This window comes from Callithrix jacchus, chromosome 2, assembly GCF_049354715.1.
Source record: "Callithrix jacchus isolate 240 chromosome 2, calJac240_pri, whole genome shotgun sequence".
In the NCBI taxonomy this organism is placed as follows: domain Eukaryota; kingdom Metazoa; phylum Chordata; class Mammalia; order Primates; family Cebidae; genus Callithrix; species Callithrix jacchus.
In genome coordinates, this window is record NC_133503.1 from 75,163,365 (window position 1) to 75,185,378 (window position 22,014).

A 22,014-nucleotide genomic window follows, 5' to 3' on the forward strand; every position below is an offset into this window, starting at 1 on the left:
CGGATGGTGATGTCACAGCCCCCACACACTGAGTTCTGCTCTAACTTGCTGTTCATCTGCACATAGTAGTCACATTGAGGTTTGGTTTTCCCAAAACCAAAAAAATGTATTGGCCAGAGGAGACTAAATGGAACCCCCAGAGCCCCGTGATATGCCCAGTTCACCCTGCCCCTGCACAGGCCCCTCCTGCAAACAAGGAGGATACTACACCAGGTGGGATGTCTTTATAGTAGGACACAGGTATGCCAGGCACACAGGGAGGGCTCTACCAAGAAAGAGGGCAACCAGGCTCTACAGGAGTTATGGGCCCTTAACCTGGGGTCTGTGGACAGGCTCAGGCCTCTGCTCTCCTTCCCACTTAACACTTGTCTTCTCTGCTAAGCCATGAGCTCCCGGTTAGCAAGCACTGGGCCTGTTTTTCTTGCCAGTATTTTCCCACTATATCCTGGCTCCTGGTACCAGCTCCATAAATAATTGTTGACTGAGTGCTACCCTAATAGTTCACTTGTTTAAAACTGCTTATTAAGTCCCTTCTGTGTCGTAGGCATTGTATTAGGTGCTGGGGATACAACATAAATAACGCAGATACAGTCTCTGCCTTTATGCAATTTACAGAGGTGTTTGTTCACATCAGAGAGCAATACGTGATAACTAAACTGTAATCAAAGTTGAAGCAACACCAAGCAACAGGCCAGTTGAAAAAGTAAATTACCCACTGACTCACAGGTAATTAACTAGTAATTTTATTGCAGTCCCCAGAATGAAGCAAGCAAGAGGGAATGAAAATGGTAGAAAGATTGAATCCGATTACACATAAGGAAACAGGAGATTTGGGACTTATGCAACTGCTCTCTTATGTGGCTTTGGAGCAAGTCTGGCTAATACAGAGCCACCTGTGCAGGCTGGATGAACCCTGGTGCTCTAAACAGCAATGTTGACATGAAAGGCTTTAAGACATCCTGTCCCCAGCCTCCCATCCCCAAACATTCAGCAGTTATTTGAAACGATCCCAGAGTGACAATCTCTGGTAGAGGGAACAGAGGAGAGAAAAAGCACACCATCCCTCACACCCCGCCTTGCCTGGTCCACCAGGGCATGCCAAAGCCGCTTCACCCTGTAAATACCAGCCAAAGTCACAAGGTCCAGGAGGTGTTGGGATGTTGCCCTATTTGGTCAGGAGACACTGGACATGCACACTCCACCTTGGTTCCTCCCGTACTCACCAACTTCACAGTGTGGCTCTGCTCACTGGGATGGGACCAGATCAATAGAGTTTGTCACTCCAATGCCCCAGCTTCTTTGGTGGCACCCAGGTCACCTGAGGGGTTTGTTTCAGGAAACATTTAATTTGCAAGGAGAACAATGTGGGAAGAGGCTGCAGTTACAGAGATGTGTCTAAGCGCCTGGCCTGTGCTCCCTCTCCAAATTGCCCTCATTCCCAAGCAGGCCACTGAGCCTCAGTTTGCCCTCCGAGGCTCAGTCAAAAATATTGATGTGCAGGCAGGTTACTGAGCTTTTGACAGGGCTTTTTCACCAACAGCATCATTTGAAAAATGGCAAATGTCCAAGTAGGAATGTGTTGCATTAGTGTGTTTCTGACATAAGAAAACTAACACCAGCTTGACGAGAATTTGAGAAATTTAATTTCTATCGCTACAAAGCAGCAGAATCCTGTTTGAGAGGGTGCTGATGGGTTTATGAGTGTCTCATCGAGTTCAAGTCAGTGTGAGAAATAGTGCCTGAGATGAAGGGAAAGCTGTAATAGGAACTAAAACCCAATTCTCCAACGACTGAAATGTTATGGCCTCCTGATTTCAGGAAGGATGTTTGTTACCCTGCTTATGGTAAGCCCATTAATTCCCTGTGACCACCCCTTCTCTCCAAGCTCCAAGACTCAGGGAAAAGGGTGAGGATGGGTGATTGTGGCATCTCCTGTCTGGAAAACCAAGGGCATGCTACCACACTGGTTTGAAGGGCCTAGAGAGACAGGCCATGGCCTTGAGCCCACCTACTGTGTGCCAGGCCTTGTGCTAGGCACCAGAGTGCCAAACAGCCCTGCCCATAATCTTACTCTGAGACAAGCAGCCTAGCTAGTGGCTCAGGAAGCTCTATCTTATGCTAACCAACCCACACTGACTTGAGACATCACTGCAGTGTGACCCATGCTTTTTCATCTCAGGGGAAATCATGGGGTAGCCCTGGTCTGTGAGAATCCCCCCAACTCTCTTGCCCTCCTCATTCCCTACTGCAGAGGAGCTCTCTAATGCCAGTTTTCATAGCAAGGCATCGGTCTCTTTTTGGGCACAGACTTCTGCCCAGCAGCCCAGACAAGCTCCCTGATGGGCTGCTCAGACCCCCAGCCCAGCCCTCTCTTTCTAACCAGCCTCTGTATGTAGGTAGACACATTCTCACCCCAGACACAGCCTCTGGCTAAGCCCCCTCACTGCTCCCCGATCACACTCTGAGTGCTGGGCATATCTTGTTTGATCTTCCAGGGACCTTGAAAACCTTCCCACATAGTGGCCAACAAGCCCACAAATGGTCAGTCAGCACAGGGGCATTGGAGCCACAGCCAGGAGCCAGAAGGACCCCTCACTGGCCCATGGAGGGCTGCATGTGGCATGCTCACCTTCCTCTCCTGTGATCTGGCTCCTCACCAGCAAAGCCCAGGCCTGGGGCTTCTCTGGTCCCCAGCCCTGCAGATGTGCCCTGTGCAGGTGAGGTTCAGGAGATGTGTGATCACTGAACCCGGATGGAAGGCCATCTCCGCAAATTCCAGACCCTCACCATAAGGATGTGAGGCTTCACAGGATGGTGGGGTTTGCTCAGCTCTCCACATCCCCTCCCTATGAAAGCTGCCACTATCACTCTACAGAGAAGGGACAGGGTGGAGTAGCCTAAATCAAGACTGCAGTAGCCTAAATCAGGTTTCAGTTCTGATGATTCTTTCTGTCTTCACTGTATGATTGCAGCTATCTGCCTTGATCACGAACGATGCCCAGGCTTCCCGGTGCACTTGTGATGGAGATGGAGGGAAGGGAGCAGGCCCTCTCTGCATCCCTATGATGGTCATAGGATGTCAATCTGCCCAACATACCCTTTACATTAGACATTTTACTCCAGCCCAAACACCTAGTCCCAGCCCCTGGAGGTGGACACACGGCCCAGGCCTGATGGGCCAATTAATACCTGCAATGAGAAGCCCCCATCCTTCTCACTGGTGTCTCCCAAACCCACCTTCTCAAGGGATCTTTAGCCCCTAGCCTAGCAGGTAGGTAGGCTTATTTCAAACAAGGAGCCTAGAGCCAAGCTGAGCCCTTTCTCCACTGAAGGCTAGTCTCTTGCATATCCCCTGCCACACAGCTTTCCCGTCCATTCTGGAACATCCTTAGTCAGGGACCGCCTATATGGGCTAAGGGGAGGGCTAAGCACAATATTCAGTCCTCTTGCTTCAGTGTTTGCTTCAGGGAAGAACACAGGAGCTGTATGCGGCCAATCAGAGCTCCCCACACTTTTATCCAGGCTCTCAGGAAAGATTTGGTCCCTTTCTCTGGGATCCCACATACAGAAACAATGTGAGTGTGGAGCAACCACTGGACATCTTGCAACCAAGTAGAGAACGCCACTGCCGAAGGCCCTGGATGCCTGCAACCTCTCTCACTTCCCTTAGATTTCCCATTATGCAATGCAAACCCCCTTTTTTTCTCCTAAGCTATTAATAGTTGAGCATTTCTGAGAGTTTCTGTTACTAAGCCTGAAAAAGTTCTGATACATTCACCAAGAAAGTCTCTTTCAATCTTCTTCACCTAATATCTGTCCAAGTGTTTCTTTACATTCAAACTTCAGGATCCCAGAAACATTCCATGAGGTCGTCTTGTAGGTAGGAGCCAAAGTGTGAGGAGCTCAGGATGGATGAGTGGCAGGTGCCAAACAGGCACACACTGAGGTCTGAAGACACAAATGCCATGGGGAGCCAGCTGGCACAGTGGTAAATAATGTTGGAGACACAGCAGGGGCAAGATTGGGACTGTTCTGGATTCTATGTGGTGATCCGTGGGTAATAGGGAGCCATTGACGGCTGTTGAGCAGGGCTGAGATGTACCCTGTTCTGCCAGTGGCAACAAGAGACTTTCAGGCAGCAGGGGCAAACTGGAGGGGTGACCATGCAGGAGGCTATAGGGGGCCTGGGATGGGGCAGGGGAGTCCTCAGAGGGTGTCAGAAGGGAAGCCTCAGTGGGACTTGACACCCATTGGTGCTGTCACTGGAGGCATCATTTTTACCATTACCGGCAAGTAGGCAAAGAACAGGGGCAGATGACACTTAGGGACAAGAAAAGAGGCAGTGGGAGCACTTACAAGACTCAGGGGGTCTACGGAGACATCCACATCGAATAATCAGCTCTGAGTCTAAAGCAAGGGTGGGGGGCCAAGCCCTCATTGTATCCACGTCTAAACTGAGGCTTGTCTGCAGCAGAGCCCAGCCTGCGGGCCCAGCACATGATGTTGTCTGATTTTTTACTCTCCCTGGAAGTCACCCTGGGAGGCCACATAGTCCTATTCTTGCCACTTAGCAAGGAAGGAGGCCCTGGAGGCTTGTAGACCAGGAAATAACTGGGAGTGAGGGTAGAAGGAGAGGGCTCAGGAGCCATAAATCCCTTCAGGATTTCTAAAGGAGCCGGGGAATATTGACACAAATTAAATCCAATAAAACATTCATTTGATTAAACTTTAAGTGATCCAAATATTTGCTGTTTGGTTAATGTTCGTGTAGCTGACAGGAGCAGAATTACGATGGTTCTATCAGTATTCACACATTCTAATTCTGCACGAGTTTTTCCTGTGCAAAGTGCATATCTTCTACATACAAATGACTGGGAGTAACTCAGGGAGGAGGCAGCAGCCAGTTATCCCAGCCAGTGGAGGACCGCAGGCACACGGAAGACTTCCATCTCCCATCTGGATTTTTGTTTCCTATTAGCCCCGTGTTTGAGGCTCCTGCAGACTTTTTTTCCAGAGCTGCCTGGAATATATGACTGTGGGGTCACATAGAGGAGGGGATCCTACCTTTCACATCAGTCCTATGTTCCATGCTCCTAGCGTGCATCTAGAGCCCCAGGAAGCCCCAGCTGACCAGACTGCCGCATCTCCCTGTCTCCCACTTGCACTCCCCTCTGTGTACCCAGAGCCCCTCTCATTTTGTAACACAGTGGTTCTCAGGCCACCACAGAACCCCTTGGGATGCTTGTTAAAATCTGGATATCCACCCAGCCCTCCAGAGAGTCTGCATCCGCCTGAGGCAGAGGGACAAGAATCTGTGTTTTGTTGTTGTTGTTGTTGTTGTTGGGTTTTTTTGTTTTTTTGGGTTTTTTTTGAGAGTTTTATTCTTATCACCCAGCCTGGAGTGCAATTGCGCAGTCTTGGCTCACTGCAACCTCCACCTCCCGGGTTCAAGTGATTCTCCTTCCTCAGCCTCCTTAGTAGCTAGGATTACAGGCACGTGCCACCAAGCCCAGCTAATTTTATATTTTTAGTGGAGACAGGGTTTCTCCATGTTGGTCAGGCTTGTCTTGAACTCTGACCTGAGGTGATCTGCACACCTCGGCCTCCCTAAGTGCAGGGATTACAAGCCTGAGCCACCGCACCTGGCCCAAAAATCTGTGGTTTAATAACTCACCCCCAGAGATAAATACAGGTCCAAGAATCTGTGTTTTAATGACCTACCCCCAGAGATACAATACAGGTGGCTGGGGAGCTGCACCTGAGAAGTGGAGCTGTAGGGCCCAGGGAACCCTGCTGCCTCCAAGAGTTACTCCCCGATGGCCCAGTTGGTCTTTTCCTTCTGGTCTGACCACAGATGAGACATGCAGAGAAAATCTAGGTTACTTTTGCAGCTAACGTGACTTCACAAGCCTTACCCCATTGGGAGAAAAACACAACTAGATGCTCAATCCGTTGTAAAGACTAGTGTGAGCTGACAATTTTAACAGTCTGTGTAAGTAGTGTTCTGTCTAAAAATTGCTCTGTGTCTCGGGCTTCTACCCCACGTCCCAGCTGCTCTCCCGGATGGCTTCTGAGTGTCCAGGGAAACAGCATGGTGGTGCACTGTGGTTGCACTTCCTATGGCAGCAAGGGATTCTGGGTTGCCCTGTTTGAGGTCACTCCAAGCTGAGCTCAATCCCAGGTGTGCTCATGATCTGGGCTGGCAGCCTGGTGGACTCAGGAGTCAGGAGGCTCCCCCAAGCAGGGCCCCCCCACAGCCACCACTGGCCTCCAGGCCTCTTGAGGCCAGGAGCGCTTCCTTTGGACCCTGGTCTGGCAGCCCAAGGCAGTTCTCAGGTACAGAGATGATGTTGCTGAACGCCAGGGGTTCAGTCTGGGTCTGCTTGCTCATGTCACAAAAAGCCTATCACTGAGACGATGAGTATTGCCAGGGATGAAAGGCTTTAATCTCAGTGACGTCGGCCCAGAGATGGAAAAGCAGTCTCAAATTCATCTCTGACTCATGTTTGGGATTTAGATGGTGGGGAATTAGGGAGGGGTAAGAGAAGGGCTTGTCAACAGGCTGCAGGTGTGTCTCATTGTCCAGCTGCAGTGATCTGGGAAGCCTGATAGCTGGTTTTCAGATAAAAGTACTCAGGTAAAACAAATTTAAGTTTCTCCAGCTTCGGTTATGTGGAAAGTTGGGCCTGTTTCCATACCAGGAGCCAAGGTGGTTCTGGCTGTCTGCCCAGACGCATGTGGTTGCCCAGGTGGCAGGAGCAGCAGCACAAAGCCTCGTGGCCCAGGGGAGCCTCGTGGTCATCTGATGAGGAAAGGATGCCTCCTCTACTCTTGGGGAGAATGCTGAGGTCTGAGTCCTATGGACCTGCAGAGTATGGTGGAAGCTAAACCATTTTAGCCAATTCTCGTCTCTTCCCTCTCTCCAAAGCCTGGGTCTTGCTACAGAGTTAGTGCCTTCTCTGTCCTGCCCTGGGCAATAAACCTGATGACTTGGAGGTGGGAGGGCAGTGAACAGAATGTGATTTAAGGGGAAACTTGAAATGCATCACTTTAATGTTGGTAAAATATTATGCCAGTTGCATCTGCATCCATCACTAGGTGCATATCTTTCCTTGAGGGTTCCTTTACTGTGAGTCACATTTTTCCTGTGTGTGATTGTCCCCTCCCCACCAGCCTATTGGCTCTTTTACTATTTTATTTCATTTTCTCCATTTCTCATCCATCCATCCAACATCACTGATGAAGCATCTAGAGCATCTTGCTCGTCTTTGTGAGCCCAGGCTGGGCCACTAAGTGTTTGTGGAGGAGGGAGGGCTTTGCTGCTCAGGATCTGACCTCAGGGCCCAGCTTTCAATTCAGCGGCTCTGCAATGCCTTGTACCTGCGGCTGTTTTCACTCCCTCTTCCCGTCTCCCACACTGGCAGGCAAGAGGGTGTGAGCACAGATGTGCTGCCTGCGGGGCTGCTGCTGCCTGGTCACAGCTCATAAGTGTCTCACTGAATAACAGAGCTCAGCTCCCAACTCTGCTTTGTTCCAATTCCAGCTAGGGGGATACATCTGTTGGGGTCCCCCAGGTCCCAGTAGAGTCGTAAGCTTACATAGGGTTCCCAGCATTTTTGCTGGCATCCCAGAATAGACAAAATAGTACCCCCTGCACTGAGAGCCACCCTGCCTTCCATAGCTTATGCCACGTCTGGCTGTTGCCCCAGCCTCCCTGAGTAGACGGATCTAGGGAAAGAGAAAAAGGGAGCCAGTCCCATCAGTGGACCACTGACTCTCCCCAGAAGCCTGATCCCATTTGGGCATTTGAACAGCCTGTGTTTGATTAATTTTTTCATAAATCCTGAGAATTTCAAAAAGCTTGTGATTGCACAGAAATATCTTAGATTCTTCCCATTTGCCCAAAGAACGATCAGTCCTAATGTCAGTTATCAAGTCCAAAATGGCAAGGACTAATAATTCCTGCAGCCTGAGGCATACTTCAAAAAATTAAAAGCTACAGTGCATGATCACAGAACAGAAATCCAAATCCAAGTTCTGCGAATCCTCAGACAGAAACAAACCTTCAGGATCAGCCAGTTCATTCCCCAGACTTCAGCCAATGCAACCTTTACAACTGACCCCAGATGGATGAGAACCCTGTTGGCTCACCCGCAGATCTTGGCTGCACTTGGCAAGGCCCAGACTCCAGGAGGCCAGGGGACCTGTGAGTGGGGCACCGCACCCCTGCCTCCCTGGTCGCTCTCTGCGGCGGGCCCCTGGCCTTGACAGCCCGCATTCTTGGCTTGACACAAATCTATGGCCCAGATTGTCCCCTACACATTAACTATGTTTGGACTCACACCACCTTTTGGGCGTTTGACCTAAGTCTTGGCTCCTCGCCCAGCAAAAGCGTCTGTCTCTACATTTAGTTAGCACATTGTAAACAATTCTCAGGGAGCCATGAAGCCCTTCTGGGCCCTTCCACCCAGTAAATTCATGGCCATTCACCTTGAGTTGAGACCGCACTCCCTGGGCCTGCACCTGACTGTGCCTTCTCCTTTTCGTTTGCAGAAGTGGTTCAGCTCAGCCTTGCCCCTGAGGACAGGGTCAGTGTGACCACGGTGACCGTGGGGCTGAGCACAGTGCTGACCTGCGCTGTCCGTGGAGACCTGAGGCCACCAATCGTCTGGAAGCGCAACGGGCTCACACTGAACTTCCTGGACTTGGAAGACATCAATGTAAGTCACCTGGAATGCACTCTGAGCTCAAGTGCAGCTCCCTAGGAGAGTACAGTGGGCAAGATGCTGTGGGCAGTGGCAGGGCTGGAGAGTTGTAGTTTAACATCCCAAGTTTGGTGCCTTTCTAGCCTGTTATTAGCCTGGCAGTATCAGAAAATCCAAGTCCCACCATGGCAGAAAATAAATGAATGGTGGCCATCAGCCTGGTAGCTATGTCCAGGCTAAGGGAAAGGAGGGGATGCAGTGGGCAGGGCAGAAGGCCTCTGAGCGGGGCACATTAGCAAAGGTTTGGAGGTGACCCTGAAAATGGGCTATGTGGGCCTGCTCACAGGCTCAGAGGGATGGACCACAGGCCAGCAGAGAGCACAACAGGCTCCACAGCTGAGAGAACAGCAGGCAGGGGGACCTGAGGAGGCGGCTCTGGGCCCTAATGCTGGATAGGCTATAGCCAGCTGCATGCAGGGAAGGGGTGGTCCCTGTGGAGGACAGAGGTGAGCCACTGGGGAGGGTTGGCTGGAAGGAAAGTGCCAGGTGCCAGGTGAGAAGGTGGAGGGAAACCAGGTCAGGCCAGAGGGGACCTACTTTGGGGACGTGCGTTGCTGGGTGAGGGGTAAGGGTATGATGAGTTAAGTGGTGCTGTGTGGAAGAACGCAGCTGAGCTCACGAAGCCTGGCATGGCCAGCAGGGGGACTTCTGTGATCGGGGAACCAGGCAGCCTCTGTTGGGGGCCCAGCATCATCCATGTCAGCTTTGTGACTTTGAGTAATTTAACCTCTGGTCCTCAATGAATTAATCTATAAGAAAAACATTAGCAATATTTCCCTACTATTGGACTTCAGGAAGTGACATAATTCAAGGATATTTATTGGTCCAGGTTTGGCACAAGAGGTGATGTGGCTTCCCAGAAGTTCATGTGAGAAGACAGAGTGATGTCACCCATAGAATGAGCTGCCAGGACAGCTGAAGGGTCTTGGGTTACAGTAACAGGAAGATAATTTTCAGGCAGAAGAGAGGGCAGCCCTAGCCTTGTTGGCTCAGTTCAGGGTACCTGGTCCACAGTGGGATGCTTGCCCAGAGAAGAAAGACCTGTGGGATGAATGGTCAGTTCCTGCTAACATCTCGAAGGTGGTGGGGTAGGGGCTGGGACAAAGGGAGCTCACCTGAGCCGTGTGAGCCCATGAGTCGGACTAGCACAACGTGTGCCTCAAAAGGACGTCAATTTGGGCCCCTGAGATGGAGCATCATTCCAGCCATCAAACCTGCCCCACCATGGAGAGAGAGCCATCACAAGAGGCGCTGAGCTCCCCATCCCGAGGGGCATATGCAAGCTCAAGCAGGGACTATGGTCCGCAATGCCGCTAGCCACAGGAGGGGAGCTAAACCCCATGACCTTGAAGGTCACTTCTGTAAGCAGCGGAGAGAAAGGAGAATAGACCCAAAGTCAGGCAAGCAAGTTTTATTAACCTGCCAGGCTGCTCCATAACAGTCAGAGGAGGCAGCCCGAGCTTACAAAAGGAGGAGTTTATATGGGGTGAGAGGGGCATAAGGGAGTTTCAGGACTGACGTGATCTTATCAGCTTGTAACAGGCACAGAGATAGTTTGTCAACTTGTGACAGACTTACACTACATCATCCTATGACTTGTGGAGGCAGTTTAAAAAACAGGATTTTACAGGTGTATGTAAAACAGGAATTTACAGGTATGGATAACAAACATTTGTTTTCCACAACCTCCCCTGAGCTGCCGGATGGCAGTAATAGAGCTTTGCTAATTGTAGCACGTCTAGCGCCTACTTAGGGGTTCAGGAATGCAGCTGCAGAACAATCAGAGTCGGAGGAAGGGGTCAGCTTGTGTGGAGGGGGTTTTCTGAGGCAGCTTGTCCCTAACACCTTCCAACTCTGAGACTGCTGTGGGGAGAAAGGCTCAGCGCCAAATGCTGCAGGAACCACCAGTTAGTCCTCGTCTACTCTCTAGGCCCCTTCAGCCACACCGTGGAGGTCATGGGGGAAGCAGATGGAAAGAGGGGGCCATTCTGGAGGTTCTACCCTGGGCAAAGCTGCCAAGGAGTGCCCTTCCCCTAGCCTTGTCACACTGGATAGGAGCGTTTCCTGTGATTCCCCACCATGGTGAACATAGCCAGCGTCCTATACAGCTTTGAATGTCAATGCAGCACAACCCTGGGGGGTGCTTGCTGGAAAGATGCTGGACAGGGAGAACCCTTCAGCCTCTGGTCCTGCAATGGCCAGGGCTTGTCTGAGAACTTAGCGAGAAAGAGCAGTGCCCTGTCTGTAAAGACTGGACTGCATTGGGGTGCACGGGTTTGTAAGTGTGATGTCCTCCACTGTTCCTGCTCACAAGCTACAGTGCCAGCTCTGAAACATGCTTGGCCAGTAATGATTGATCAGCACTGGGACAGGTCCACCTGTGTCTGTGGGAGCATTTCATCTGATTACTTGGCGCTCCATTGAAAGACATCAGAAATAAAAGCAGAGGCAAAACTCTTCTTAATGTACTTGCCATCGGTTAATTAAATTACTTTGAGTGGTTTTCCCCTCCTTCAAACATGCCTCCAGCACCAACTCAATTGCATTTCTACTTTTCACTATAAGGTTAGCAATTTGGGTAATTGCGGTTGCAACTGGAGATTAATGGCCCCTTCATTACCTCTCAGGAAGCACTTGCTGCTGGTGGTTGAGTCAGTAGTCCACAAATAGGCAGGGCCTGGTGCTTCTCAGAACCCCTGCATGAGGGAGCAGGGCAGCAGCAGCACCACAGGGGTCCCAGCCCAATGTGTACAAACACACAAAACACATGCACACCTCCCCTACCTGAGGGAAGGGGGTGGTAGAGCTTGCTAGTGAAGGGCACGGGCCTGGGGTCTGCCACTTGTTGGCTAGAACCTTGGAAAGTTACTAGCCTAGTAACCTTGACTGCTCTAAGCTTCAGTTTCCCCTTCTGTAAAATGGGGATAAATAATAGTACCAGCCTCATAGGGTTGCAGTAAAGACTAAATGAGAAGATACATGTAAGGCGTTTCATGTATGGTATTCTATAAATGCTAAATATTATCACTGTCATTATCGTTATTACTATTGTGGCTATCATTGATATTATTACTCCTGCTGCTGCTAAATAACATTCTCCGCATCTTGCAGCCTGGGTCACCAACAAGCAGCCAGCAACAGCCGGGCAAGGCTCCCCGGTCAGGCAGATAGGACCTTGGCATGCCCCCGCTGCTTGCAGTGGGGATGGAGGCCTCATTGTCCACACCAGCCTTGATTCACCCAGGGAGAGAGGCACTGACCCGCCACCTCCAGCAAATGCAGAGCAGCCCTGGGTGAGCTGTTGGACTTCTCTGAGGCTGTGGAGAAAGAGATCAGGATGTCCTCCTACGTGGGCATTTTAGGCTGAAGCGTGTCAAGGACCCAGCTCGGTGCCTGGCACACAAGAGGTGCTCACATGCAGCGGCCCAACTCAGGATGGTGCAGAAGGCAGCCCTTGGAAGAAATCGGGCTGAAGAGGGCCAGAGCCAGGTCATCAGGCTTCACTGGGAATTTTCAAAGTTGGGGTTGGGGGAGGACAGCCCAGGAGCATAACACTGATGCAGCAAAGATGCTGGGGTTGATGAGGCTCCCAGAGTCCCTTGGCCTGAGGCGTCTGAGTGCCGTGTTCACCCCACGGCAGTGGGAGTGAAATGGGATCACTGGCATTGTAATGGGTGGTGACACCAAACACCACTGCACAAAGCTGACAGGCCCTGAAAACGCAAGGCGGAGAGATTACAGAGCACAAAGGGGTGTGGGCCTCCTTTCTTTGTCGTTTGTATGAGACATCTTGATTGGCAAGGAAATACTAATCACTTTTTCACTACTCTCTTAATGAGCAGCTTTCATGAGCAACAAAATGTTAATTTGTCTTGTCTTATCTGTTAAGAATTCTGTTAATGAATTTAGTCACAGAGCTATTACAGAATGCCATTCTAATGACACATGTAATTAAACTTTTCTGACTTGCAAACATCAGGCATGCCTTGAGCATCACAATAATATTTGATCAGAAAGTAAATGTACCCCTCTCGCCCGGAGCCAAGTAAGAAGGAGCCAGTCAGATTCTGCAGCGAGCAATGTTGCTGTCAGAAGCACTTCTGAGTCACCCAATTGTGTAGGGCCCTTCCAGGTGGTGTAGATGGGGAATCATCATTTGGGTTGACTCACTTGCCAAGGGCCTGAGAGTTAAGCTGCGTTCCAGAGTATAGAACAAAGACACTGTCTGTAGCCTCTAGGGAGGTGAGGTATCCACAAATACCTGTTCTGGGAGCCAGAGAAAGGAGCCCTTCTGACTTGGGCTTCACTTTGTCTCACTGGAGACAGGAGTGAGTGAGAAAGGAGTACAGGGACAGATTGAGGCTAGAACATAAAGGTCCTTGGATGTTACCATTAAGAGTCTTAGCAATTGCTCTGTGGCAAGTGGGGAAGCACAGATGTTTGATGGGAGAGTGACATGGTCACATGTATGGGGACTCTGCAAGAGTCCAGAACCCTCACCAGCCTAAGATTAAACATGCATCCAAGAGGGAGTTCAAGTAACAGCCCATAAGTGAGGGGAGCCTTGCTGATGTTTTCTGAGTCTTCCTCCTCCCTAACTTCCCCAATGGCAAACTGCAGTGGAGCAGTGTGCCAGGGTCCCCCTGGCTTCCACCCAAAGCTCTCCAGATGGGGCCATGGCCCAGTTCATGATGTCTTCACTTTGCCATTTTTTTTTTTTTTTTTTTTTTTTTGAGACAGCAGGGCCTCTCTCTGTTACCCAGACTGGAACACAGTGGCATGATCTTAGTTTTCTGCAGTCTCAACTTTCAGAGCTCAAGCAATCCTCCCACCTCAGCCTCCAGAGTAACTGAGACCACAGGCATGCACCACCATGCCTGACTAATTTTCTAATTTTTTTGTACAGATGGATGTTGCTATGTTGCCCAGGCTGGCCTCAAACTCCTGAGCTCAAGTGATCCTCCTGCCTAGACCTCCCAAAGTGCTGGGACTACAGGCATGAGCCACTGTACCTAGCCTTCCCTTCTTAAGGTTGTCAGGAAGTTCAGCCTGGGCCTGGATCTGGTATGTCTCCTGAGGACACCCGAACCACTGCCTTGTAAGAGGCTTCAGCTTCACCCAGCCCCAGCTTGCAGGAGAGAAAACATCCCCCACTGAGAAGAGGCTAGAATTTTGGACAAATAGTGTAAAGTCCCCAAAGATGGGCACTCCCCAGGAGACCAGCAGCCCTTCCTGGTGGTGGGTCTCTGGATTATGATGCCGCCTTCTGTTTGTTTGATGAGAAATCAATAATGTCTGCTCACACTCATGTTCCCCAGAGCTAACAAAGTGCAGCCTGTAATTTGTTTACTTCCTGGCCAACTGTGGGTTTCGTTACTGAAGCAGCTGTGGGTCTGGATGTGCTTCTGACCTGTCCCTATGCCCCCTCGCCTCAGTCCTGGAGGAGCCACAGCCCACTGCCCCCACCTCAGAAGCTAAGCAGAGGAGTGGCCTCCAGCAGCACCCTGTGCTCTGCATGAGCTGGGCCTGGGCCAGGCTGCCCCAGGAGTGTGCCTGTGCTTGTGTCTGGTAGAAGGGGAGCCTTCACCCCCAGCCCCTGCTGTGGTGCCCCCACACAGCAGCCACTCAGGGAGGGGTGAAGTGACTATCCCCAAACCCAGTCTGCATGTCCTGCCTCAGCAATGTCACCTGCCCTTTGTCTCATAACTGTCTACCTCACTGTTCCTTATGATCCTGAGGGCCAGGGGACATTCCTAGGAATGAGCAGAAATAGGGACAGGGCATCTCAGAAGTCACAGGTAATGGCTGAAACGCTGAATCATCACAAGCGTTGTTGCCGGTGTGGTCACCATTCATACACGGTGCAGGCTCTGTGGTCATAAGCATCACCTCACCCCATACCTCTGCTCCCTGAGGCACATGGGGTTAAGTCATTCAGAGGAGTGGAGAGTGTTCCCGTGGGCCTACAGCTGTCTATGTGCCTGGCCCAGACTCTCTGGGTTCCTTGCTTGTGGAACAGAATACCTAGCCCCCAGCAATTCAAGTCTTTGCTGTGAGGCTGTCTGTAGTTCCCAGGCCCTGGGGGAATGTATCCAATTGTGTGTGGAGCTTCTGTTCTCACTGGCTGCCGGCCTCTGGCCCCAGCAAGGAAGGAAGCAGCATGCTCTGAGACCAGCACGAGGAATTGTTTAGCCGAGATGCTCTCAGGGAGAGAAAACATTTTCTATTGTATTCCTTTTTAAAAAAACAAAAAGGCCTGCAACAAACTTGGTATACTTCAAATAACTTGAAAGAGCCACTCTTTTTTGTTTTGGGGGTTTTTTTCACTGAATCTCACTGTTTGGGGCTTTCAAATGTCGGCAGGCAGAGTACGGTGATAAAAGCAGAAAAACAAAACCCATTAGGAGAAAGTATTTGTGGCAGTGTTTGAAGGATGTGTTAAAAGGTTCACTTTTCTCCCCATGCCGAAATGGTATAAAACCAGGAACAAATGATGCTAATGAAGCATATGCTCTCAACTAGCTCTTCTTTGGAAGTGAGTTATTAAAAAGACCAAAAGAAAATGATTTAGGAGCTCATGACTCATTTAATTTTTATTGTCTTTATATGAACCAGTCATGAATTCATTGTAAAAAGATGAGAGGCGTTTGATTAGCATGGAGAGCTGTTTGCACCATGATAGACGGTGGTTGTAGGCTGTGCATCAAAATAATCTCATTAAACGCTTGGGTACATTTTGTTTGAAAATCTTAGAAAACGCTATACTTGAAGCACTTAAAGGCTTTGGCCAATTCTCTGTAGCTTGTGTTGAAAACATTTGAACATCCGGTTCTTTCGAGTTTTGAATGAGTTCAAACCATTGGGAGTGTTGTCCAGAGCTCTCCAAGATATGGGGGCCGGGGTCTGTGGAACTTCTGAGGTGACCGCCCCGCCAAGTGTATCCTCTGGCCTTTGCTTTCTCAGCGCCTCTTTCAAGATACCTCTTTCCCCTCTTAAGGGAAAGCCTTAGGAGAAGCCCTGGCCTCAGAGCTTGGCTTATACTCAGTTCTGGCCCTATCTCCAAGGTACAGGGGGCCCTCAGGAAGGTTCTGATTCAGCTTCTATACCCTGAGTGCAGAGCCCAGGAACTCCCCACAGTGTCTCTTCCTCCCTGAGCCTCACTGCCTCCTTACAGAGGCCCAGCCAGTGAAGGACGCTGACTGATGCCTCTCTTGGCCACTACAGATTGGAGCCCACCCCTCTAAGGGCACCCTCCACACTGAGCAAAGACAAGGGAGTCACCAGGAGGTCCTGTAGACTCTGAGCCATGCCCAAGCACTGCTCCTCCTGGACTCCCCCTCCCCAGTTCCACGCAGTGGGGCTCACATTCAGCCTGCGTCAGGTTTTGTCTACAGCAAACAAGACTGCAGTCAACATCCTTATACACACCTCTTTGCACATGTGTGTAAGTCAACATGTAAGATAAGTTCTTGGAAATGATGCATTTTCAGTTTTGATGGGTTTTGCCAAATCTCCCTCCAAAAGCTGCACCAGTTTACACTCTCTCCAACAATGTGTAAGAGTTTTGAATACTGTGTCAGGAAAAAATTCCTAACTGAAAGTCTTCTTGGTCCCTGAAATGAGCGGTAGAAGGAAATTTATTTAAATCCTCTCTGGAGTGTCTCAAGGACAGGAGTCAGTGTCTCAAGGACACTGTGAGTGTGGTCCAGGTTAGAGTCAGAAGCTGGTACCCTTGGTAAGGCCTTCACAGCCTGGGGATTCATGATCCAAGGGTCCCCAGGAAGAGGGTTGCAGGTTTTCCAAAGGAAAGCAGCAGGTGTGAGGCAGTCTGGAACCTCAGATGTCTGCTGCAGGGCAGCCTAGAGCCTGGGTCCCTTCCCACCCCAGCTGGGCATTCCAGGTAAATTAGCCCAGGAGCCAAAGCCCTATTCAAAGGCTGGGGCCTGCACCTCAGCAGAGGGCCCCATTAGCTGCCACCCCTTCTACATAATACTCTGGAGTCCTTGCAGGTCAAGAGGTATTTGCCCTCTGGCATCTGAGGGTGGACAAGTGGAGAGCTCATGTCTCTGGCAGGAGCCTTCTGTTGCAGGTGCCTGGGCACCTGTGTATACCCAGATATTCAGATTTGTCCCTCTGTGCAATGTAGCACCCATACAACTAGGTCAGAACCTCCCCGTTTGAGGTTTTGAGCCAACTGAAGTTGGCTCTTCCACAGAAGACGCCTTCACTTCTGACGTAAACTGCAAGTCAGGCAGTTCCCAAAACTACCCTCAGATTCAGTAATTTGCTGGGAAAATTCACAGAATGCATTGTAAGTGTTATACTCACAGTTAAAGTTTAATACAGCGAAAAGAGTACGGATAAAACCCAGCCACGCAACAAAGCCCACAGGGCAGAGCCCAGGAGGGATCTAAACATGGAACATCTGCTCTCCTCTCTCAGCGGACTCACGGACACATCGCTGTCACAGCATCAGTTTCCCAGAGAAGTTCACCCAGACCTTGGTGTCCAAAGTGTTTGCTGGAGCTCATTCAAATACTGCGCATGTGACTGCCCTCTCATCTCCAGCCCCTCCGGAGGCAGAACTGATACCACCTGGCCCAAACACCCCAGGCAGATAAAGAGACTCCTATGAGGCATGACATTCCAGAGCCTAGAGATTGCCTCCCTGTAGTCAAGAAGGGCAAGGCCAGACCTCCCTGGGTAATATGAATTCCTCACTATCCTTCTTCCCAGGGCTCCCCAGGAGGCAGCATGCTAGGCTAACACACCTCCCTGAAGTCAGAAAATATTCATTGAGCTCCAGTTATGCACATGACATGCTGAGGACAGTACAGGCATGCGTGAAGAGATGAGCCATGTGTGAAGAGATGAGGGCCTCCCCTTTGGCATCCACGGTCAGAGTGGGAGACTGACCACACAGACCAGAGGACACCCAAGTCAGCCAGGGACCACATATGCTCTGAGCCTTGGAGGAGCCAGGTGCTCCCCAAACAGTGGCTTCTCTCATGCCTCCAACTCCCTCTCCTGAGCCTGAGCCTGGGAACAGGCAGGAGAACAGGCCCACTCCGGATTGCTCACAATGAACGCAGCTGCCCACAACAGCCCTCTTCCAGGGGGCTAAGTCAGCTGCTTAGAGGTTGCTTCAAGCTGCAGAGACTTCCTTTTTCTTGAGAGAACTCTGAGCAAGAGGATGGTTCTTCAGGTCTTTGCAGGATGGCAAGTCCGTCCTATGAGGGGCTAGAAGAAAGTGATGGCACCATAACCTCAGTGTTGGTCAGGGAGGTCAGCACTGGAGAGCCAGCGTGTTGGTACGTGTGTGCACTCATGCATGCACATCATCATGTGTACCCCGTGTCCATGTAGACGTTTGTGCTCCCCCATGTGGGCATGCTCGCATGTACTGCATGTGTCCATGTGGATGCCTATGTACCCTCACCACGTGTGCATGTGGTCCTGGCTTGGTCTAGATAAGGGCTGGGGAAACCCAGACATGTCTGAGGAATGGCCATCACTGAGGCACCACATGTCACCCTGTGTTTAGGTTTGCTGTGTTTAACTATGCAGGTGAGATGCTACAGTTAGTGGCATTCTAGGGGCCAGAACTGAAGGATTGTACAGGGGAGAGACTTCCCTCCTCCCCTAAAGAGAGCTAGGGTTGCTCCTGAGGAAGGTAACGTTGGAAAAGCTCTGAATAATTGTTTCTAAACTGAGTCTGAACTTGTAACATTGGCAGTATCATTAACCTAAACTCTAATATCACTCTGGAGTCCTTGCGTTGAACATTTAGTCACTAAATATTCAGTATTGAGGGCTCATTTTCGTATGACTTATACCCGACTCCCATGGATCACTCCGACAGTATCCCCCGTCTCATCTCTGCTTAACTATTGTTTAATACTTAAGTCTCATTTAATCACTTTCTTTATTAAGGGCAGTTACTTAGAAAATCACTTTTTAAAAGGCAAGAACCATGTCTTTAAAATTGTCGCTTTCCCACAAAACAGATATGCATCAATACAAAGAATGGTCTACTCTGGCATCTGTTTATTTCTGTAAGGAACCTTGATTTTACTACTGCATCCGAGCAAAAAAAAAAGAAAAAGAAAAAAGCCATCCATAAAGAAACAAGTACAGAGATGCAATCAAGCGTTGATAGCAGTACTCAGATGCATCTCAAAGAACATTCAGGAGAGGAAGGATTGCGGGCTTAGCTTTATGTAGCTTCTTATAAATCAACTGTTAAAGTAATTTTCTCACATCCAGTGAGGTAAATTTGATTTCTGTAGCTGGTATTCATATTCAGAAAACAATATGCACTTTGTTCTGTAATTATACGATGCCTATCATTTTCACCCAGAGACATTATTTTACTTATTACAGAGTCAGGTTCTCCCCAAGCTGAAGCCACAGGCAGGCGATGCTTAGGTGCTCACAGAAGAGCCATAACACACCCAGCAGCCCCTCAAGTCCTCCGAGGGCTGACATACACTCCTCGGCACCCAAGTGATTACACAAGAGTTATGTCTCTGCTCCCAGGGAGCAGGGATTTGTGCTTGGTAAGCAAGAAAAAAACAGGCGGCGCGGTTAAATGACTGTGTTAGAGGCACAGCAAAAGTCATCAGTAGGGGGTGGGAGTCCAGGCACGATGGGCTCTTCCCTGTCTGCCTGCTGCTCTGAGTTTTGGTCGATTCCAGCGAGCCCCAGCCTGAGGCGTGCAAAAAAGCATTGAGTTCTCTCGAGGGCTGCAGGATAGAGAAAGAAACAAGTGGAGACTTGAGACCAGGGCTCTGCTGTTCCCGCCAGCTGCCTCATTTTGAGCCTGTATGGCTGGGTAACATTTGAGTGGATGGGAAGGTAGACAAACCAAAAGAATCCCCGTAGAAAGCTTAGCTTTCTTGCATTTGACAGTTATTTTTTGAGGCCCCACTGTGCCAGGCGCACAGGGCACATGCCTCCCTGCCCTCCTTTGCAAAGCTCACATTCTGCAGGGGGAGGCAGATAGCAAACCAGGTGAGTACAGAAAGCAGCACGTGGCACAGCAGTGGGTGCTGCAGGGTGTGGGGCAAAGGTGAAGCTCCGGAGATGGGGCTGGCAGACAAGGTCAGAGCAGACTTGCAGGAAAGGGAGATGGACAGACAGATGGCCTGGGAGGAGGGAGCATGCCTATGCCAGAACAACAGCAAGGGGAGCGTGCAAGGGGACAGGGTCTGAGAGGGGCTGGCCCCAGCGAGCAAGGCTCTGGGTATAAGGGGCACAATGTGGCTGCCTCAGGGCAGAGGTTGCGGGCCAGAAGCCGGGGTCCCAGGAAGGTGGCAGCTGGCCAGGGGCAGGAGCAGTGGAGGTGGTGAGAGAAGATCACACTCAGAATGAATCTCCAAGGATAGCCTAGTGTCTCAGGCCCGGGGAACTGGGTTTTTGTTTTGTTTTCTGGATTGGGTTTTCAGGGATTTTTTTCCTGAGTACTAAATACATACAAGGTGATGTGTAAGTTCCCAGCACAGAGAAACCTTTTGAAGACCGTATGTTGGTATTCATGGGTATCATCCTGAGGTTGATCTGTGGGAACAGTGGCCTTGGGGCAGCCCTGGGAGCCCAAGGCCCATCTCAGCCTGAGGAATGTGGTAGTGCTCAGACTGAGCAACACCACAGAGGAGGTGACAAAGGCAGGGGCTGCCAGAGCCTGAGACCAGCTTCAAGGGCTGTCGTTAGAAGGGGCTATGGGCGTGAAGGCTCAGGAAGGCAATCTGGAGGGAAAACGTCAGCAGGTCCACAGCACCGGGCTCCCTGCAAGCAGCTCTGGTTTTGCCCTCTGGGATGGAGTCTGCCCTGGGACCCATCAACTGGGGTGCTGAGTAGTTTCTAAGCCTCAACACCCTTTTCCCTAGGATGGGAGCTGCACCCATCCTCCCAGCCCTGTTTCAGGATGCCATCCCGCCACTGAGACTCCGAGCTAAACAGATTTTCCTCCAGACTTAGGCTTTGACACAGGAAACAGCTTAGACTAGAAATATATTGGCCCCAGAACTGACTAGTCATTAACGTTTCATAAGCAACGCAGGTGTGAGCCTTTTATGACTTGGTTACGATGCAGGACAAATCAGCTGTCTGGTGTTTTGTTTTACTATGGAGGCTTCCGCAGAAGAGTAGAAAAGGGCTCTTTGAAGCAGAGCAGTGTTTAACGGCAAACTGGGGATTCCCGAAGCCCTCTGCAACATTTTACTTCTTTGGGAGCACCGCTGGGAGTTTTTCTCCTGACCCTGAAAGCAGGCTGCATGTGTCCACCATCTACCTTCCTGCCTTTGCCCTACACCAAGCCTCACTCTGGGCTGGCACCCCTTCATCTGGCTCATTAGCCAGAAAGAGTCTCTTTTTTTTTTTAGATAGGATCTCACTCTGTCACCCAGGCTGGAATGCAGTGGCATCATCTAGCTCACTGCAAGCTCCACCTCCCAGGTTCAAGTGATCCTCCTGCCTCAGCCTCCTAAATAGCTGGGATTACAGATGTGCACCTCCATGCCCGACTACTTTTTTTTTTTTTTTTTTTTAGTAGAGACGGGGTTTCACCACGTTGGCCAGGCTGGTCTTGAACTCCTGACCTCAAGTGATCCACCCACCTCGACCTCCCAAAGTGCTGAGATTACAGGTGTGAGCTACCACACCCAGCTCAGAAAGTGTCTTTAAGGAATTTCAGGACAGCTGTAGCCAGGCCCTCTGGAGTGTGAGCAAGGGAGAGCATTGGCATTTTGGGGACAGGAGCTTACATGAATATCAGCAGAGGACCCAGGGAGCTGCATTCGGCTGCTTTTAGCCCTCATGCCACCATGGCCTCCTATCCTGCCACCAGAGTGCTTCTGTGGAAAAAGGAAGCTCAGAAAGGGCCAGGGAATGGCAGGAGGGATGATGTAGTGCTTGCTCCAGGGGGTTAAAAGGAGTTTCGTATCTTCTAATAATAACAAGAGAAATAACATCCCCCATGTATATCATCATCCCACATTCAAAAATCCACCCACATGCATTTTCTCACTGGATCTCCCAACACCCCATATGGCAGGCAGGCCATATATATCGTCCACAACTTACAGGTGGAGAAGCCAGTGCCCAGAGAGACTGAGTACATTGGTCACTGGCAGAGCTCAAGCTAAATCCTGGATCTCCTGAGTCCCCATCAGTCCCCGCAGATGACAGTGCACAGCCCCCTTGCTCATCAGTGAGCCTGGGCCTTCTCTGTCCTATCAGCTCTGAGCAC

General features: G+C 50.4%; 1 protein-coding gene across 6 annotated transcripts in view; it reads left to right on the forward strand.

Annotated features, from left to right (window-relative positions):
- FSTL4 (follistatin like 4) overlaps positions 1-22,014 on the forward strand; it is a 430,768-nt gene that overhangs the window by 370,835 nt on the left and 37,919 nt on the right. For all 6 annotated transcript variants that reach the window (XM_054251984.2, XM_054251985.2, XM_002744592.6 and 3 more), the window contains one exon: positions 8,554-8,720. In XM_054251984.2, the coding sequence (XP_054107959.1) occupies positions 8,554-8,720 (167 nt within the window). The remainder of the gene's footprint in view (positions 1-8,553; positions 8,721-22,014) is intronic.